Source organism: Oncorhynchus masou, chromosome 1 (genome assembly GCF_036934945.1).
Source record: "Oncorhynchus masou masou isolate Uvic2021 chromosome 1, UVic_Omas_1.1, whole genome shotgun sequence".
NCBI lineage: Eukaryota > Metazoa > Chordata > Actinopteri > Salmoniformes > Salmonidae > Oncorhynchus > Oncorhynchus masou.
In genome coordinates this window covers 46,806,963-46,827,354 of record NC_088212.1, presented here as the reverse complement: position 1 = coordinate 46,827,354, position 20,392 = coordinate 46,806,963, and the positions used below count along the sequence as shown (strand labels likewise).

Sequence of the window (20,392 nt, the reverse complement as noted above, 5' to 3'; positions counted from 1 at the left end):
GCTAACCCAACCCAAGCTGCATGGGGTCCATAAAACTACCTTACTTGAGATCCCAGCAGGACGTGACTGGTCCAGCTCTCCTGGTCCTGTCCAGAGTCAGGGCCTCCAGCAACCAGTTCAGACAGCACAGCTGACGGAATATGGGCCCTCTAAAAGAACAAGAACAATGCTTACAGTGCCTGTTGTCTGTTGCCAGTTCATCTTGTTTGTTCAAGTCAACCAGCGGTTTGTCTCAGTGCCTGCTTTTCTCCAGTCTCTCTTTTTCGCGTCCTCCTGGTTTTGACCCTTGCCTGTCCTGACTCTGAGCCTGCCTGCCGTCCTATGCCTTGGTCCCACTACTCTGGATTATCGACCCCTGCCCGCCTTGACCTGACGTTTGCCTGCCCCTGCTACAATAAACATTGTTACTTCAACAGTCTGCACTTGGGTCTTATCTGAAACCTGATAGTATTATTGAGTTTTAGTTTCATAAACTATTCATATTTTGTTTTTATATTACACTACATGGCCAAAAGTATGTGGATACTTGCTCATCAAACTTCTCACTCCAAATTCATGGGCATTAATATGGTATTGGTCCCCCCTTTCCTGCTATAACAGCCCACCCTTTTCTGGGAAGGCTTTCCGCTAGATGTTGGAAAATTTCTGCAGGGACTGTTGGGAAAATTATGATTAAATGACTGAACAAATCATTTCAAATGGAACTGTAACTAAATAAACTTATACTCTGTTTTGTTATTTCTGATTAACAATATGAGTTCATAAGAAGGGATTGTGTGACACAGATAAGGAGTAATTAAAGTTAATGAACATCATTCCAACTGGGAAGAAAGGAATGGTCTGTGGACAAGGTAAACAGATAATGTAGTTAACCTATGGTTGAACCGACAAAACTGAGCTCTGGGGTTTTTAGATAAGGAAGTGAGTGCATTCCTCGGTTTTCTGTTAATTAGAACTGTCAGCTAAGTGGTGATCGATAATGTTGGGGGGTCAAAAGTTAATTCAGTTATGTTGTGTGACCTGTGATTGTGTTAGCAAGTTAGAATGAACCATTAACCTCACTTGGTCCCGGTCGAGAGGAGGGGATTCTGTTATGCAATGAAATGACGTCATGTTATTGTATATAAACTGTTGCTCGTGGTAAAGTGGCAGCGCGCTCCGAGAAATAAATTCTGTTACCTATTATTGAAATGGCTGATCTCCGTCTATTTTATGCAAACAAGAATCTTACAAATTTTCATAAAATAGATTAAGGGTTTTCAATGAATGAAAACACATTGGCATAATTAAATTACAGTAACAGGGACTTGCTTCTATTCAGCCACAACAGCATTAGTGAGGTCGGGCGCTGATGTTGGGCGATTAGGCCTGGCTCACAGTCGGCGTTCCAATTCATCCTAAAGGTGTTAGATGGGGTTCAGGTCAGGGCTCTGTGCAAGCCAGTCAAGTTCTTCCACACCAATCTCAACAAACCATTTCTGTATTGACCTCGCTTTGTACAAGGGGGCATTGTCATGCTGAAACAGGCCTAAAAATGCTGAAACATGCTAAAACAGGAAAACTGTTGCCACAAAGTTGGAAGCACAGAATTGTCTAGAATGTCATTATATGCTGAAGCGTTAAGATTTCCCTTCACTGGAACTAAGGGGCCTAGCCGGAACCATGAAAAATAGCCCCAAACCATAATTCCTCATCCACCAAACTTTACAGTTGGCACTATGCATTTGGGTGGGTAGCATTCCCCCGGCATCCGCCAAACCCAGATTCGTGGGGGTGAGCTTTACACCACTCCAGCCGACCCTTGGCATTGCGCATGGTGATCGTAGGCCTGGGTGAGGCTGCTTGGCCATGGAAACCCATTTCATGAAGCTCCAGACAACAGTTATTGTGCTGAAGTTGCTTCCAGAGGCAGTTCGGAACTTGGTAGTGAGTGTTGCAACCGAGGTCAGACGGTTTTTACGCGCTACGCGCTTCAGCACTCGTTAGTCCCATTCTGTGAGCTTGTGTGGCCTACCACTTTGCAGCTGAGGAGTTGTTGCTCTTAGACGTTGTCACTTCACAATAACAGCACTTACAGTTGACCGGGGAAGTTCTAGCAGGGCAGAAATTTGATGAACTGACTTGTTGGAAAGGTGGCATCCTATGAAGGTGCCACGTTGAAAGTTACTGAGCTCTCCAGTAGAGGCCATTCTACTGCCAATATTTGTCTATGAAGATTGCATGGGAGCAAAGGGTGTGGCTGAAAAAGCCAAATCCACTAATGGACATGTATTGTATTTAGTTTCAGTTTCAGTGTTACAAATATAAAGTATGGTGGCCTTAGGTTAGGCTAGCAACCTAGTGGATTTCTTCCCTTAGCTAGTGATGGCTAGTGATAGTGATGCAAAGCTGGTTGAGAGAATGCCAAGAGTAGGAAAGCTGTCATCAAGGAAAAGGGTGGCTATTTGAATAATCTGAAATATAAAATATATTTTGATTTATTTATTACTTTTTTGGTTACTACATGATTCCATATGCATTATTTCATTTTTTTTATGTCTTCACTACTATTCTACAATGTAGAAAATAGTCAAAGAAAGAAAAACCCTTCAATGAGTAGGGTGTTCTAAAACTTTTGACCAGTAGTGTATGTAGGATCTTAATTTGACCAGTATTGTTGCAGAAAAAACCCTGGAGCAACAAGGATTTTAACTTTTAGTTCATTATGTTGCTTTATCGGTGGTTAGGCTATTAGCTGGCCAAAATTAGGCTACTTGAAAAGTGCAATAGTGTTAATAAAACCATGTGTAGGTGTGAATTTCTGGTGAATTAATGCAAAATCACAAAGCTCATCTGCAGCGCAAGAACATTTTCAGCAACAACAAAGTTGTCAAATTAAGATCCTACACCTGTAAGCTTTTATAAAAACTATAATTAACAAAACCATAGACCACTTAAACTTTTACAACACTTCCAACCACAGGTGGCCAAAAATAATCATTGTACCTTTATATTTTAAATATTTAGGTACAAAAGTGTACTAGATTATCCTCACATGTACCCTAAAACTTACCAAAATGGAACCTCTGAAGGTACATTATTTGTATTTTGATATTTGTGTGCCCCAGGGAACACTACTGTACTCTTAACTGTACCCTTTTTCTGAGAGTGTAGCTCATAAGAGGTTGGTGGCACCTTAATTTGGAGAATGGGCTCATGGTAATAGCTGAGAATGTATGGAATGGTATCAAATACATCAAACACATGGTTTCAATGTGTTTGATGCCATTCCATATGCTCCATTCCAGCCATTATTGAGAGCTGTTCTTCCCCCAGGAGCCACCAGTGGTGGAGCTAGGCTTTGAGTCATCCATCACCCATAGCCCAACTCCAAGTTTACAACTTTATTTCCTCAGACATTCACATCACTAGCTACGTTTCCATTATTCACTTGTCCAGTTGTTTTTTGTCGACATTTAGACAGTTTGCATAGAATATAGATGCGACAATTGCCTGCTGCCGTGCGTTTCCATTTAAACTGTCGTGACGATCAAAGCAGCTGGACATAATTACGTCATATTAAAAATAAGGTTTTCGCAAAAACCTCGTGTCGAATAAATATTAAGTTGTAGAAGTGTTTCCAATTTCAATTTAGTCAAATTGCGCATTAATAAATTGGCGACCGCCTGTATGCACTTGCTGACATGACTAATGTCAGTTAGTCCGCAAAAGACATCGGGGATAGATTCGCTAATATTTGCAATATTCTAATAATTATCATGTGCCAAGGCATCGCCACCGTCCGTGACATAATGAAACTTGCACTCCGGTAGTCTAGATCTGAAATAACTTGATGGTAAAACTTGCATCCAGCCAAACATAAAACGCAAGGCGAAGCAATTCATGCATTCTTGAAAGTAAAGAAAATCCTTGTCCTGCAAAGACACATTATTATACCTGAACAATTTATTTAGCAAGCAGTAGGCTTTTAGATTTAAATGTGGAGCTTAGCTTTCTAGTTATGTGATCACGTCACGTGCCTTAAAATCATCATTTATTTGAAAAACACGTTTCCATCAGAATTATTTGAAATAAAGAAATGTTTTACAAAAGGAAAATCCACCGCTGCCGAATGGATAACAATGTTGTCTTTAGAACATCTATAGCTGCTGGTTCCCTTACGCATGTCAGTCACCGTGTTTTTGCGACATTGTCGAATAAACCTGAGTCAATGGAAACCTGCCTACTGTCGCTGGAAAATATACCCCTGCTGTTAGCCGAGAAACCGCCAGAAAATAACCAATGTTTCAAAGGTTGTTATCCGTGTTCTGATGGATCCTAATCTACGAGATTTGTATCTGCCTCCCATCCATCCACCCGCCCTCTCTCACTCTTTCTCTCCCTCCCTGCCAGGACTGCCAACATGCATCCCTGCCTTGATAATGAAAAATTGCCCCACTTTCTGATCAAGGCCACCTCACCCACTCATTTGAGCGAAAAGGGCGTGAGAGAGATAACGTTAGATAGACAGAGAGAGAGATGGGGAGGAGGGTGATAGTGTGAGAGAGAGTGAGATAGAGAGATGGGGAGGGGAGAGACGGCCATATTGTGTTTGACGTGTGAGGAGACATCTGCGTAATGTAGGAAAGGGAAACTCAGGCCGGCGAGGACTGGAGTTGCCATTCCTAGTGTAGTGTAACGAATGTGGGCCTTGAGCCGTGAAGGTGTCAGTAGCTAGGTTTCCATCCAACGGGCGACAGATTTTTATGCGAATATTCCAAAATCTGTGCGTGATGACATAGTGAACAGAAAATACATGTTGTGGTTAAATTCCCATGTACCGGATAAAACAATAAATGGGTTTCCATCGTATTTTCAACTCTACTGACGATTTACTCACAAAAAGGTGTTGTTATATTGTGTGTGCAAACTCTGAAAATAGCACGTGCATTCTAGCCAACAGGCTATGTGTGCGTTGTTAGATTGGCTAGATCACGCATATAGCCTACATGATGAGATTATTATTATAGACAAATTAGCTAGATTATTTTGTATTTGTGAAACGGCGGTCAAGCATGGATTATCATCTCACCAGTATACGACCCTCGATATTTATTGGAAAGTAGCATCATGCTCATCACCTTGCACTTTCACCACCCTGTGAGGTTCATCATTATCTGTAACCTAATAAACGGTATGCTTTCCCGATGAGTCGTAATGGGAGGACCACACAATATGTCATCGCCTGACTCCAAATGTACTCGAATATGATGGTTATGATAGTCTATCAATATTTCCACATAAACGCGTTTTCACCGACATTTATGGCATAATTCATTTTACTATCAAAATAAAGAGAGTCGCACACTCCATATATAAACGCCCAGTCATTTATTGGGTGTTTACAAACGTTTCGGCATCACTGTTGCCTTCTTTTTTGGGTGCGTGCCAGATCGTGTTTTTTTATTCTATAATTAATTTTACCAAGACAAAAAGATCCCACCTTGTCTAGCATATTTTGTTTTGTCGACATGTGGAAAGTTTACCGAAAAATGTTCTGTTCCCATCAAGCCTGTCATTACATTTTTTTTTACATATTTTTTTACTCGCATAAAAAGGTTGGATGGAAACCTGGTTATTGTGACAGACTACTGATTGACTGCAGGTGACAGTATGGTGGAGAGAGTGAGTGAAATGATAGGCGGTTTCACTTTATTCCCTGCCTCAATGGCTCTTCCTACTGTTATTGGCTTCATTCACTCTGCCTGTTCTCTGTAGTATGTAAACAGCTCACTTTCTACTTTTTGGATCATTTGTTCACCTTTTTGTCTAATCCCTTTTTAATCGTGAAATCTATACAATCAATTCTACTCTGTTTAAAAGAGGATCACTGGCTTTATCTAGCTAAAGTTGTCTCATAAGCCATTGTAAGGGGATCTCTCTGCAGTTGTTGTTTGTGTGAATGAGTACAATTCCCACTCATCTAACCAGAATGATTGTCTGAGAAGAAACCTGACAGCTTTTCAAACTCTTATTCAGCTGCCACATCAATGGAATGTGTTATGAAAGGACATCCAAAAAAGATCCGAAAGACTGAAACCAGGAATAGTTGTCAGACAATAATTAGACACTGAAATATTAACTATATCATGTTCTGTTGACAATTTGTCCGGTTAAACCTGGGGTTGTTGTGGTAATGACTAACAAAGAGGGAATAAAAGGATAACTGACCAGACAGAAAGACATACATAGTTCTGTTTGACACAGAACAAATTGATAAACATAGACAGAGACAAGCAGAAGGTGCAGAGGTGCAGAGATTGCAAAGATTCCTAGATATCCAAAACCTTTTCATGATTTTCTCATGCGTTTTAAATGAGGCAATGCCGTTACAGATAGATCAATTTATTTGACCATGTAAAATACAATACAGCCGCACATGTGGATCATGCATTTAATATCATTGAGGATTACATAAAAAAGTTTGAAAACGTATTTCCACTGTGGTACTCATAAATAACGTTTTTTTTTTAAATGAACAAACATAAGCATAGCAGACCTATCCTACTAGGCATACTTGGGTAACACATTTAAGACATAACAAAACATAGAGTATGACTTCCTCAGTAGATCAGCAATCGCAGGCTCCTAAACTGAGTTTGATGAAGGTGATGCCAGATGACAGTGATGCAGTGAATGCCAGATCATGGTGATGCAGTTGGCTTGCTGGCTCTGATGTTATCCTCTGCCTCTCTGTGGCCTGTATTGCCAGGTGATGGGGTTGGCTTGCTGGCCCCGATGTCCTCCTCAGCTCAATCTCTCTCTAGCCTGGACTTCATACTCCTCCACAACCACAAATGTAGCCTCTGCTGCTGCTACAGCGCAAAAAAGCCCAGAGCAGAGTAGTCTTCCTCACCACAAGCTCTCTGCCATTTTCATAATGTAGTCAGGTCTCATTGATCAAGAAGCCGGTGCTGAGATGCATTTTCTAAACGCAAACTAGCTAGCCAAACCAGACAAGTCAACCTGTCATCAGTCCTGCAATTCTGTGGGTAACAACCACCAGATATATCCAATCAACAACTTAACTTATCAAAAACCAAAAAGCTGATTAAGAAACAAACAAAAACACATCAAAACATCAAACATACGTACAACATTTAAAGAGCTCTTTTGTTTAGGCTGCTTTGCAGCGCCATGACACCCACGCAAAGATATTGAGATCTTATGAACAAACCTGAAACTTTCTCATCAAAACCGCAGACAGACTGCACCCTTGATTTAACTTTTAAAATAACATTTTAAAATTACAAATGTTGGTGTATTTAGGATGCTTTGAACAGTAACATTAACTGTACACTCAAAATTCGATGACTTTGTTACTTTTAGATTATTATTTTTTTATTTTTTTTGGGGGGGGGGGTGATATTTAAAGTAGGCCGTCGTTGTAAATAAGGGTTTGTTCTTAACTTCTTACCTGACTTGCCTAGTTAAATAAAGTTTAAATAAAAAGTATGTGTTTTGTAGGGGGGGGGGGGGGTTTGACACTATTCAAACAGTAATGAAATGAGATGGGGAAACAAGCAAATGGGAGAAACAGATGCAAGGTAGGAAACAGGGATCCCTGTTCTCAGGTTGTACGTGACACATGCCAGGGATTGTTATCACTACACCAAGGCCTTACACAGGAAATATTGATATTAATGGTTGATGGCAGTAGGTAACCAAATCATAGATTGCAGTCTCCTTGTCCATAGACTGCATTCAAGGTAAAGACAAACATTTTGTATTTTGTAATTTGGGTGAAGTACCTCTGTAAAATCCAATGCTTATTTGTCAGACTTATTCAAAACTTATCATGAAAGCCTGCAAAAATACATAGCCTCAAATACAGTTGAAGTCGGAAGTTTACATACACTTAGGTTGGAGTCATTAAAACATGTTTTTCAACCACTCACAGATTTCTTGTTGACAAACTACAGTTTTGACAAGTCGGTTAGGACATCTACTTTGTGCATGACACAAGTCATTTTTTCAACAATTGTTTTCAGACAGATTATTTTACTTATAATTCACTGTATCACAATTCCAGTGGGTCAGAAGTTTACATACACCAAGTTGACTGTGCCTTTTTCTGGAAAATTCCAGAAAATTATGTCATGGCTTTAGAAGCTTCTGATAGTCTAATTGACATAATTTCCATCAATTGGAGGTGTACCTGTGGATGTATTTCAAGGCCTACCTTCAAACCCAATGCCTCTTTGCTTGACATCATGGGAAAATCCAAATAAATCAGCCAAGACCTCAGAAAAAAATTGTAGACCTCTACAAGTCTGGTTCATCCTTGTGAGCAATTTCAAAATGCCTGAAGGTACCACGTTCATCTGTACAAACAATAGTACACAAGTATAAACATCATTGGACCATGCAGCCATCATACCACTCAGGAAGGAGATGCGGTCTGTCTCCTAGAGATGAATGTACTTTGGTGTGCAAATCAATCCCAGAACAACAGCAAAGGACCTTGTGAAGATGCTGGAGGAAACAGGTATAAAAGTATCTATATCCACAGTAAAACGAGTCCTATATCAACATAACCTGAAAGGCCGCTCAACAAGGTAGAACCCACTGCTCCAAAACCGCCATAAAAAAGCCAGACTACGGTTTGCAACTGCACATGTGGACAAATATAATACATTTTGGAGAAATGTCCTTAATACATTTTGGAGAAATGTCCTCTGGTCTGATGAAACAAAAATATAACTGTTTGTTATGGGGGTGCTTTGCTGCAGGAGGGACTGGTGCCCTTCACAAAATAGATGGCATCATGAGGCAGCAAAATTATGTGGATATATTGAAGCAAAATCTTAAGACATCAGTCAGGAAGTTAAAGCTTGGTCGCAAATGGGTCTTCCAAATGGACAATGACCCAAAGTACACTTCCAAAGTTGTGGCAAAATGGCTTAAGGACAACAAAGTCAAGGTATTGGAGTGGCCATCATAAAGCCCTGATCTCAATCCTATAGAAAATGTGTGGGCAGAACTGAGAAAGCGTGTGCGAGCAAGGAGGCCTACAAACCTGACTCAGTTACACCAGCTCTATCAGGAGGAATGGGCCAAAATGCGCCCAACTTATTGTGGGAAACTTGTGGAAGGCAACCCGAAACATTTGACCCAAATTAAACAATTTAAAGGCAATGCTACCAAATACTAATTGAGTGTATGTAAACTTCTGACCCACTGGGAATGTGATGAAAGATATAAAAGCTGAAATAAATCATTATTCTATAATCATTATCCTATTATTCTGACATTTCACATTCTTAAAATAAAGTGGTGATCCTAACTGACCTAAGACAGGGAATTTTTACTCGGATAAAATGTCAGGAATTGTGAAAAACTGAGTTTCAATGTATTAGGCTAAGGTGTATGTAAACTTCCGACTTCAACTGTAATCCATTTCCAAAGACACAAGTAGGCATTTCAGATTTCAAATATGTGTTTACACTGGCAACATTGAGAAGAAGTGGAATAATAAAATACGTGTAGGGAATAACAGTAGTGTTCCTGCTGACAAGCACACTAATTACCCTAAATTTTAGCCCATTGTTAAGAATGGGAATTGCTCTATTGATCAGACTAAATAAAGTCAATAGATCATAAAATCTCCTTAACACAAGATTACATAAATCTACCCCTACACCATAACCAAATGATTTGAATATTTATTGTCCCCCCTGTAGAATCAAATTTACACTTCTGGGTTCACAATCTGTTTGACAAATTGTTTTTCATTAGCTACAAATCAGGTCACCCTACCAAACATCCCTGCTAAAACATACCGTAGGTTTGTCTGCTGCCTTATTGTTTTCACAGCCTAAATGCCAAACACCAAATGAAGGGACTAATGCAAGTGTAGATTAAATCAACTTTAGTACATGCTGTCAAAAAGGCTGCATTCTGCAATAGGGACAGGACCTACTTTTGTTGACAACATTGTACATTAAACAGCACTACCGTGCTGCTCTTTTTACAGATTTACAAACTCAGCAGAGGATGTTCTCTCTCTCCATTCAGAACCACTCTAATCTTGAGAGGCGTTTCTTTAAAACATGCATCCAATCCCCATGATCCCTGACATAACTAAACCAGTCATATGCTTCAATGTGCCGTGGTTTACAGTGTTGTGGCAAGACAGGACAACGATGGAGGTGCAGCTCACGATGTTAAATTGCAGGCGCAGACGCTACGATTTCAAAACGATTTGGAGCACAGTTGAAAAGTTAACGCACTGACTATACGATGGGCTAATTAGAAAATGAAAACCAGTACTTTTTAATGCGTGAGATATAAGAGGTGTGGCATGAGAAGAGGGTCAAATGCGTGTCTCACGGCCAATGCGTGAGAGGTAGCAGCTCTGCAGTGCCTTCAGAAAGTATTTATACTCATTAACATATTCCACATTATGTTTTGTTACAGCCTGAATACAAAATTGATGAAGTGTATATTTTTTCAACAATTTACACACAATACCCCATAACGACAAAATGAAAACATGCTTTTAGTATTTCTTGCAAATTTATTGGACATGAAATACAGAAAGATCTCATTTAAATAAGTATTCATACCCCTGAGTCAATACCTTGTGGAACCATCTATGGTAGCAGTTACAGCTTTTCGTCTTTCTTGGTAAGTCTAAGAGCTTTCTACACCTGGATTGCACCACACTTTCCCATGATTCTTTTCTAAATTATTCAAGCTTGTTGATCAATGCCAGACAAATGTTCAGGTCTTGCCATACATTTTCAAGTAGATTTAAGTCAAAACTGCCTCTCGGTAAATCTGTTCTATGTGCGATATTTCTATGCTTCCCGTTCTTAATTTTCGTTTTTGCATCTTTTACTTTTGGTTTCGTAAACCAGCTTCAAACAGCTGAAATTACAATAGTTTTGGTTATTGAAAATATCTAATTTTAGCAACCAGGAAATGGCAGAGCAATTTCTGCATATTACACCTTTAAACATAAGGTGAAGAAGGGTATCACTGTATTAGGTGATGTACAGTACAGGCTGAGGACTCACTGTGGTGGCTCAGAGGCCTGAGGGGAAGTCAGGGAGCAGTGGATGGGGGTGAAAGGTCGAGCTGACTGGGCCTTCTTCCTCCCTGGGTCACTGTCAGAGTCAGACTCTGAGCAGGGAGGTCGGGGCTGGACACGCTGCCACTCTTCTTTCCTCTTCTGCTCCCTCTGCTGCGCCTCCTCCTGTTCCTTCTCCTTCTTCTGGAGGAGTTGGAAGTAACCCCGGCCCTGTCTGACCGCTGACACCAAACGGCTGGGGTATAGAGACATAACACACACACACACGAGATGAGTATATGGATACTGTACATACCGATACAGCATGTTACTGGGCTTGAGAGTGGGTAATCTACATGTCACAAGATTGTGTTAAAACCTGAAGCCTAGGCTATAACTTAGGCAGATAACACAATTCTTCAGGTTTCAGGCAGATTTACTTAAAATATTTACTTTATTTAGTCATGCCACCAAGATTCTCAGAAACCACTTCTGTTACTAACACAAAAAGAGTCACAAATATGTTAAATCCCCTACTACAGTGACCGAAAATAGCCCCAACCCAAAAATAGAATAGGACCGACTCCATATACAGCAGTCAATTGAGGATGCGCATCACCTGTGTAATTCCTAAGCAGACAACAGATACCCTGTCATAGATCACAGCTTTATGAAGTTACCAGGTCTTTCAATCACACCAATCAGAGTGGACCAGATCTCTAAATCACACCAATTGGAGTGGGCCAGGTCTTTAAATCACACCAATCAGAGTGGACCAAGTCTCTAAATCATCACAGGCTGAAATTATCCTAAATAGGGAATTTGGGAAGAAATACGTCACGTGTGTCAAACTAATGGTTTCATTACAGTGATTTATCACCTGCCCATAACTTTTCCCTTCCTTTCCAAACCATGTCTGCTGGTTTTCACCAGTGGCTGCATGCGTCATTACTTTGCATTAATATGCTACTGGTGGAAATTAAAACACACACACTTGGATACACAGGCATGCACACACATGGATGCACGAACACACGGATACACATGCAGGCACACAAGTATCATAGCCATGGTTTGACTTTGCGGCTGAATGAACTGTAATACGCCTCAGTTTTCCTTAATCATCACACATGAGTAAGGAGCCTTGGTAGTTGGGCGAAGAGCATGATTCTATTGCTTCTAATAATCTGCTAGAATGGAGTATAGGTCGCAATCGTACACTACACTACAGGCTTACTGCTGGTCACGCATTAGTCTTTCTTAAAGCCGGAGGGCAGCATTTAGCCTTTCTTAAAGCCGGAGGGCAGCATTTAGCCTAGTGGTTAAGAGCATTGGGCCAGTAACAGGCTTACTGCTGGTCACGCATTAGTCTTTCTTAAAGCCGGAGGGCAGCATTTAGCCTTTCTTAAAGCCGGAGGGCAGCATTTAGCCTAGTGGTTAAGAGCATTGGGCCAGTAACCAACAGGTCACTGGTTCAAACCCCAAAGCAGGCTTTATTGAAAAATCAGATGACATGTCCTCAAGCAAGGCCCTTAAACGAAATTGCTCTGCATAAGTGTGTCTGCTAGAATGGAGTATACATCTCCAATTGTATACCACAGTACAGGCCTACTGTAAGTGCTGGTCAAGCATTGGTCTTAACTAAAGCTATAATAGTCATTCCAAAATGACTAGTTGTGAAGATTTAACTGATCTTGAACACAATCATTATATGTCATTATATGACCCGAGATGAGATAAATAGACACCACTGTGGAATAATTCTCTCCTTCAAGTCAGACAGGACAACAACAAGGACAATGCCTTGTATACGTTAGAGCCGTCCTGTGTGAATCATTATTCCTCATCTAGTGAGCAGCTGGCTGGCAATACTTCCCCCAGGAGCGGAGCCAAACAGACAAACGCTGCATATTCGGACGACATCACTGTTCATGCACGCACGCACACACGCAAGGCACGCCCACAGGCACACACACACACACACTCATGGAGGGCATCAGTGTTTGAACTCTTGAATGTTAATTTGTTTCAGGCTGAACATTACTTAAATCTGAAGCATTCCCTGCTTGCTCTATTTGTGATACCACAGCCCACTCCAGATCGGTGACTCTCCCTATCCAAATCCCCATGCGCCATGTCTTAATCCAGAATGCTGCCATGCCTTTATCAAAGCATCTTTCTATCCATCTCTCAGCATCTGTAGTGAATCATAGCATCACAGCAGCAACACATTCTCAGATCAGTTGCCATATGGTGTTCCCCACATACTGTTGACAGCAACAGCCCAGTGTTGTGTGTATGGACAGTGTGCAAGTATCTCTCTATTTGTCTTTGTGTTACGGTATGAAAGTGCCCTTGACTAGACAAAGGCAGTACCTGAGTCTACCATTGCCCTTACATCTCAGGTGTTGAAGCCAGAGAGTCACTTGTGGTGCATCACCACTGATTCAATTAGTCTTCATCCCAAATGGCACCCTATTCTCCAAAAAAGTACACTAGGGAGTCGGGTGCCTTTTGGGATGCAGATAATGTGTGTAGGTTAAATTGCTGTGTCTTTAGAATATTGGAACTCCAATGCTTAAAATGCATCTTAAAGAAGGCTAATAGGGCTGCTTGTTTATTAAACACACAGGGCAGAGTTCAGATCAGGTCTAGTGTTCCATTGATTTCAGTGATGTACGTTTAACATCCTGTTAAAGCTTCCAATCAATATCATTTTGCTAGCCTCAAAACTTGGCCTAAACCTGATATTAGCAAATCCCCCCCCCCCCCCCCCCAAATAAAATAGAACAGCGCAAAAGTTTGTTATGAGTCTGGCAGGCGAGACTATGCCAAAGGTGACAGAAACATTGAAAAAAGGTGTTTCGTATGAAAGGAACTCTTTACAGTCGCTTAAATAATTCACAGTGTTCGGTTGGTAAATGAGCAGCGTTACTCTTCCTTGACTGTTGGGGAAATTGAAGTGATTTGATTTCTTCAACAGGTCAGATCAGAAGAGGTATTAGGTAGCAGTTAGCCTGTTGCTAGGCAACCAAAGGCATGTCGTTCACAAGTTGTGTAACGGTTCTCCTCTTCGTCTGAGGAGGAGTATGAAATATCGGACCAATATGCAGCGTGGTAAGTGTTCGTCATATTTATTACACTGAACACAGAAAACAAACAAACAAGAGAATAAAGGAATACCGAAACAGTCCGTATGGTGAAAACACTGAAACGGAAAATAACCACCCAAAAACAAAAGTGGGAAAACAGGCTACCTAAGTATGGTTCTCAATCAGAGACAACGATTGACAGCTGCCTCTGATTGGGAACCATACCAGGCCAAACACATAGAAATATAAACACAAGAACAAAACATAGAATGCCCACCCCAACTCACGCCCTGACCAACCTAAAATAGAGACACACAAAAGGAACTAAGGTCAGGACATGACAAGTTGAGAAGGAGCGATACAGTGATTTGGCAGTGAAGCGTTGTGTCTCTGTACAGAGAGAAGGCCAATCTGAAATGACTCTTCATGTAAAAGGGAGAAATGGGAAAATATCCACTTTTTTTCAGTTAGAACCTGGTTCAGAACAAGGTCTGTCCTAAATGGTAATGGTTGGGGTAAATTCCACCTACATTATAGGTAGTTAAGGGATTGAACTGCAGTCCTATGGAGAAATTCTATGTCCAATTCAGCGGACAGGAATTGAAATGGAATTGATCCCAGTATTCTATCCTCTCAATGTAGTGTTGAAATGCAACAGAATGTCAGTTGAATATTCTCATCCCTGTGTCCTGCGGGCAGCAGATACCTGGCACAGACCAGACGTGGCATTTGGTGTGTGTGTGTGTGTGTCTGTGAGTGTGTGTGTGTATATAACAACTCTCAGCCTCGCCACAGGGCGTGCAGACAGACTACACCCTCTCAGGACATCCAAGGGCGTCCCTAAAATGGCTGACATTTCTGACAGCTTCTTATAAAACCCAGATTATTGAATAATTCATACAGGTGTTTGAGGAGAGGAAAGGTTACCGTTTCAGAGGGAGAGAAAAAGACAAATAGCCCTAATGAATAGTGTCTGTTTTCCCTCTGTGCAAATAATAGAGAGGGGTTTCAGTGTTTGTTTCTAAGTGGCAATAGCCTACCCTTTACTGTCTTTTTATATCTGGGAAGACTTTATACCCTATTTTTTTGTATTGTCATATTGTATACAGAAGAAATAGCGCAGGTAGTTTCGTACTCCATAAAATGAAATATAATATGGTACCAGGTAATTCTCTTATCATATCACAAAAATGGTCACCATCGATATTTGTTATTAGTATGTTGCCATTTTTTGTTGACAGAAAACACATGATTACGTACCACCAGAGATACTGATGTATTCAGTCATACCAGGGGAATAGAAGCTCTGCATATGACTACTGTGATTATTAAAGGGTTCTGTCCCTTCACATAGTGCACTACTTTTGACCAGAGCCCTATGGGCCCTGGTCAAAAGTAATCCACTACATTAAGGAAAAGGGTGCCTTTTGGGACACAGCCCTTTAATAATCATGGTAGTCATATGCACAGCTTATATTCCTCTGGTATGACTGAATACATCAGTATCTCTGGTGGTATGTATTCTCCACTAGGAGTCCTTGTTATGTATAATCAGATCTTCTCATGGCTCGCCAAGCATCTCTCCAGATATCTACATCATACATCACAGGGCTGCCTGTTTCTCAAATGCCACATCAGTCAGCACTTCAATGGGGAAATCTGTTTCACATCACATGATACTTGATAGTAACCATGATTGTGCCCCAATTGCCACCCTATTTATTCCTTACGTGGTGCACTACCTTTGACCAGACCCCTATGGGCCCTGGTCAAAAGGTATGCACTATATTTTCAAATAGGGTACCATTTGGGTCGCATTTTGTTGCCTATGCAGTTTCTTCATCCAACCTCATTTACATTTACATGTTTGTTTGATGAATTACACATAATTTAATTTGTTTTTTAGTGGTCTTGTAAAACAGCCCATTGGCCACAACTGTTGATATAAGAAAGTGGATGCATTTTCATCCTGACCATGACATTTATCTATGTAATGTAGAGATGTGTATTAAAGGTAACGAACAGTCCAAATCACGTTTTCATGAAATGTGATGATATTTGAAAGAAACCAGATCAAAGTATGATGATCAAAGTATGAAAAATGACTGTTGCTTCTATATTGATAAAGTTGAATCATACAGTTACTGGTCCCCTCCCCCATGTTAAACACTTGGATTCATTACTAGGGATAAAAGGTGACATCACCTTAACTCTCATTTTAATACACTAATGGTAACATGATATTCTCTTACATAATTTAGAGGCGTGGTTTATACAGCTTAATAGTCTACTCTACTGGTCCAAAAAATTGACTGTAGAGTGTCAGCAAATATAATAGGAAGTTTACCCTTTTCATCTACGGCAAAGATACTTACTGTATATGTTTCCCCTTTCATCTGTATCTAGCACTAGCTTGTTACTGGCTAGCTAGGTCTTCAGCCAGCATGGAACAAAATGGGGGGAAGGGTCGTTCAAAACTCTGACGCAGTTGTCAAGTCAACACATGCGTCAGTGCTGCTGTGAACCGTATCACAAGAGACATGCCAAACGGGAGATATATGTAAAAAATAAAAATAGGTAATTGATGCAATTTCAATGTTGTTTGAGTTGCTATAGGCAAATCTACTTTAGATGATTCTACTGCAACACTGCTCACTGTATCTAAGTTGCTTGACATACAGTAGGTGTTTCAAAGAGCTGTCAGTTAAGGCGAGCTCATGAATATAAGCCCCCGCCCACTCAGCCTGGCTTTTCAAACTTCCTGATAGTTAGCCATTAGAGAAAAAGTATTTTTCAGAACGACTGTTCAGGAGCTTTAAAATATGAGTGATTACATTTTTGTATAAGTGTGATAAATACTGGCTTATCTACAGAAATAAGATCTTGTGATGTATCGAGATGTGCTGATGGAAATATGTGAAATTAAATTTGGCAGAGTCAATAGATAATGCACACACGCGCACGCACGCACACACACACACACTCTCACACACACACACACTCTCACACACACACACACACACACACACACACACACACACACACACACACACACACACACACACACACACACACACACACACACACACACACACACACACACACACACACACACACACACACACACACACACACACACACACACACCAGCCTCACCTGGTATGTCCCAGATGCTTCCTAAGAGATACTGCATCCTCTCTCTTCCCTGCCTGGGGGCAACGAAATGGCAAGCTCTAGAAAACAACAACATCAAACAACAACATCAACAACAAACAAAAGGACAAGCAGACAGTTTTTAACACTGTAGCTCTGAACAACCCTTATTTGCATAAAAAGCATCAGCGGAGTCGACTAGTGTGTGTGTCCTCGTCTGACCTCTGGTGGCTAAGAGCCAGGCAGCGGGCCAGGAGAAAATATTGTGTTGCTAATGTGCTAATGCTACATCGCTCATAGAAATGACAGATAATCACACAATTAATCCCTCTGCATCCCTCCTACTCAAAATTATGCAGTAAAGGCAAATATAAGTGTATATACAAGATAACAGGGTATAAAAACAAAAACTAAGAACAGGCAAACCTTGTTTCCTTAACACGCACACACACACACGCGCACACACACACACACACACACACACACACACACACACACACACACACACACACACACACACACACACACACACACACACACACACACACACACACACACACACACACACACACACACACACCTTGTTTGCTCCTCGGGAATCTGATGGAGTGGTGCAAACAGGCACATCCTCTTCTGGTAAGGGATCAGCCTTTGGAGCCTGTAATAAAATAAACAAGAGAGGGATGGGCTGATGTGGTCTGTTAATCACAACATGCACATACAGTAGCAGAAAAATGTATAGCATACGTAGATGTCGATGACGCCTCCTAGACTGCCCCAAAGGTGCCAGAGGTTATCATCATACTCCTAACTCTCAGTAAATCATAAGGCATGACTTCCACAGATAAAGATAGGCCCTAAAGCCCTTTGGCTAATTCAAACTCTAGCCTGTTGCTGCTAATTTCTGAGAGAGTAGAGAGGCAGGGTGTGAGACTGGGGAGTTGACAGGTCGTTCATTCATCACAGTGAGGCATGTCGCAGACCACTCCCTCCCGGATCTGACTCTGGCTTGCCCTTGTGCTGCCCCTTACACACACGCATGCGCACACTGATTGAAGTTGATTTAACAAGTGACATCAGTAAGGGATCATAACTTCACCTGAATTCACCTGGTCAGTCTATGTCAATGAAAGAGCAGGTGACCTTAATGTTGTGTATACTCACAACAGTATTGTGCTTGAGACCACCTAAAGCGAGACAAATTCAAGACCAAGACTGGAGCAAACCGAGTTTGAGTCAAGACCAAGACCGGAGGGTGTGGGGGTAAGACCGAGTCAAGGCCGAGACCAGGAGAGGGAAAAGGGAAAAGGGGAATATGCGAGTCCAATTCAAGAACATGATTGTAATTTTGTCAAATCAACACCATAGTTAGATTTCAAAATGTCCAGTATTTCTGTGTTCATATTTCAGATCAACATATGGAATCTTTAAGAAATTCTAAATATTGAAAAAATGCATGCTGAGGGAAAATAGAGCCCCTCTATTACTAACCCAAACACAGTGGGGAACAATGCGCCTTCTATGCCTTCATAGAAGGGCTAAGGATTTATAAAATAATGATTATAAAAAATATTATAATAATTATATTATTATTTTCAACGGTGTTGTGATTTAATCTCTTTTTATGGGGAAAGGAAAGGGTTAACACTGAAGAGAAGAAAATATCCAATAAGGATTTTTCTTTTTTACCTTTATTTTACTAGGCAAGTCAGTTAAGAACAAATTCTTATTTTCAATGACGGCCTAGGAACAGTGGGTTAACTGCCTGTTCAGGGGCAGAATGACAGATTTTGTACCTTGTCAGCTCAGGGATTTGAATTTGCAACCTTTCGGTTACTAGTCCAATGCTCTAACCACTAGGCTACACTGCTGCCCCCTTTGCTGTTCTATGGGGAGATACATCTAGCTCGCTAAATCAGCCATTGGAAGCTAGATAAAGGCATCTGCCATTTAACTTTATTAGGGCAGATTTTGGAGTGACAGTGGAATCAGCCAATCACATTTTGAATTAATGGGTGGCACCGTTTTTAGAAAACGAATGGAAACTTCTCCTTTCTTGAAGGCCAACAGGTAACTACGCAATAGTGAGCAGTAGATTTCCCACAGTCTAGCTAGCTATCTTTTGTTGTCGGCTAGTTTGCAGTGGCTGCAGCAGAGGATGAAGTTGCTAATTTGTTAGCTTCTCCCTTTTCAAGAATAACTTTCAACAAGAAGTTAAGTTTTAATTGATCATCATCTGGTGAGTGGAACTGTGTTTTTTTATTGCACTGTGCTTGCTGTTGTCTCTTTGAAAATAACTTATGTGTATGAAACATTGTATTTAAAGTGGAACTGATAGCATTTTAGCAACATGAAATCTTATTAAAATCTGTTCATATACAACCCCAGGATGAATATGACACTTTTAAAAACATTTTCTGACAAGTGACCACTTAGATATGGTAATTTTCATAAATTCTCATAATATTTGGGAATTACGTATACTAACGCATTTGTGAAAATTCTATAGCAATATAGAGTGGGAAAGCGGCCATGCATTTGGACAATTAATAGACACTGGTGTAAATAAAACCGAATAAACTGAATAAAAACATCTGTCTGTACTCCAGCACTTTGTATTTGACATGATACAATGACTATGAGGTGAAAGTGCAGACTGTCAGCTTTAATTTTAGTGTATTTTCATCCATATCGGGTGAACCGTTTCGAATACTTTTAGTCCCCTAAAATGGGGGGACTATGTACAAAAATATCCTGATATGGATGAAAATACGCTCAAATTAAAGAGGACACTGTACATCAAACACATGGTTTCCATGTGTTTGATGCCATTCCAATCGCACCGTTCCAGACATTATTATGAGCTGTCCTCCCATCATCAGTCTCCTATGGTAGGTGTAGTACGACTGCTCAATACAGCCTTTGTAACAATTGATCACACAACTGAGTCTTCACTAACACATTTCAAGGGATGCAACTCAGTGAACAAATAGCAATTCCTCATGTAAGATTAACGTTATATCACTGTCGTCTCCTACTGCTTCTGACACCAAGTGAATGAGATGACTCCAACGAGACAGAGAGAACGAGAAAG

At 40.7% G+C, this 20,392-nt stretch overlaps 1 protein-coding gene across 1 annotated transcript in view; it reads right to left on the bottom strand.

Moving 5' to 3' along the window:
* Positions 1-20,392, bottom strand: part of LOC135528270 (coiled-coil domain-containing protein 60-like) — a 39,949-nt gene that overhangs the window by 18,030 nt on the left and 1,527 nt on the right. Inside the window, exons 2-5 of the mRNA XM_064957639.1 lie at positions 17,879-17,956; positions 17,302-17,378; positions 11,061-11,309; positions 45-149 (exon numbers count right to left, since the gene is read on the bottom strand). Of these exons, the coding sequence (XP_064813711.1) occupies positions 45-149; positions 11,061-11,309; positions 17,302-17,378; positions 17,879-17,956 (509 nt within the window). The remainder of the gene's footprint in view (positions 1-44; positions 150-11,060; positions 11,310-17,301; positions 17,379-17,878; positions 17,957-20,392) is intronic.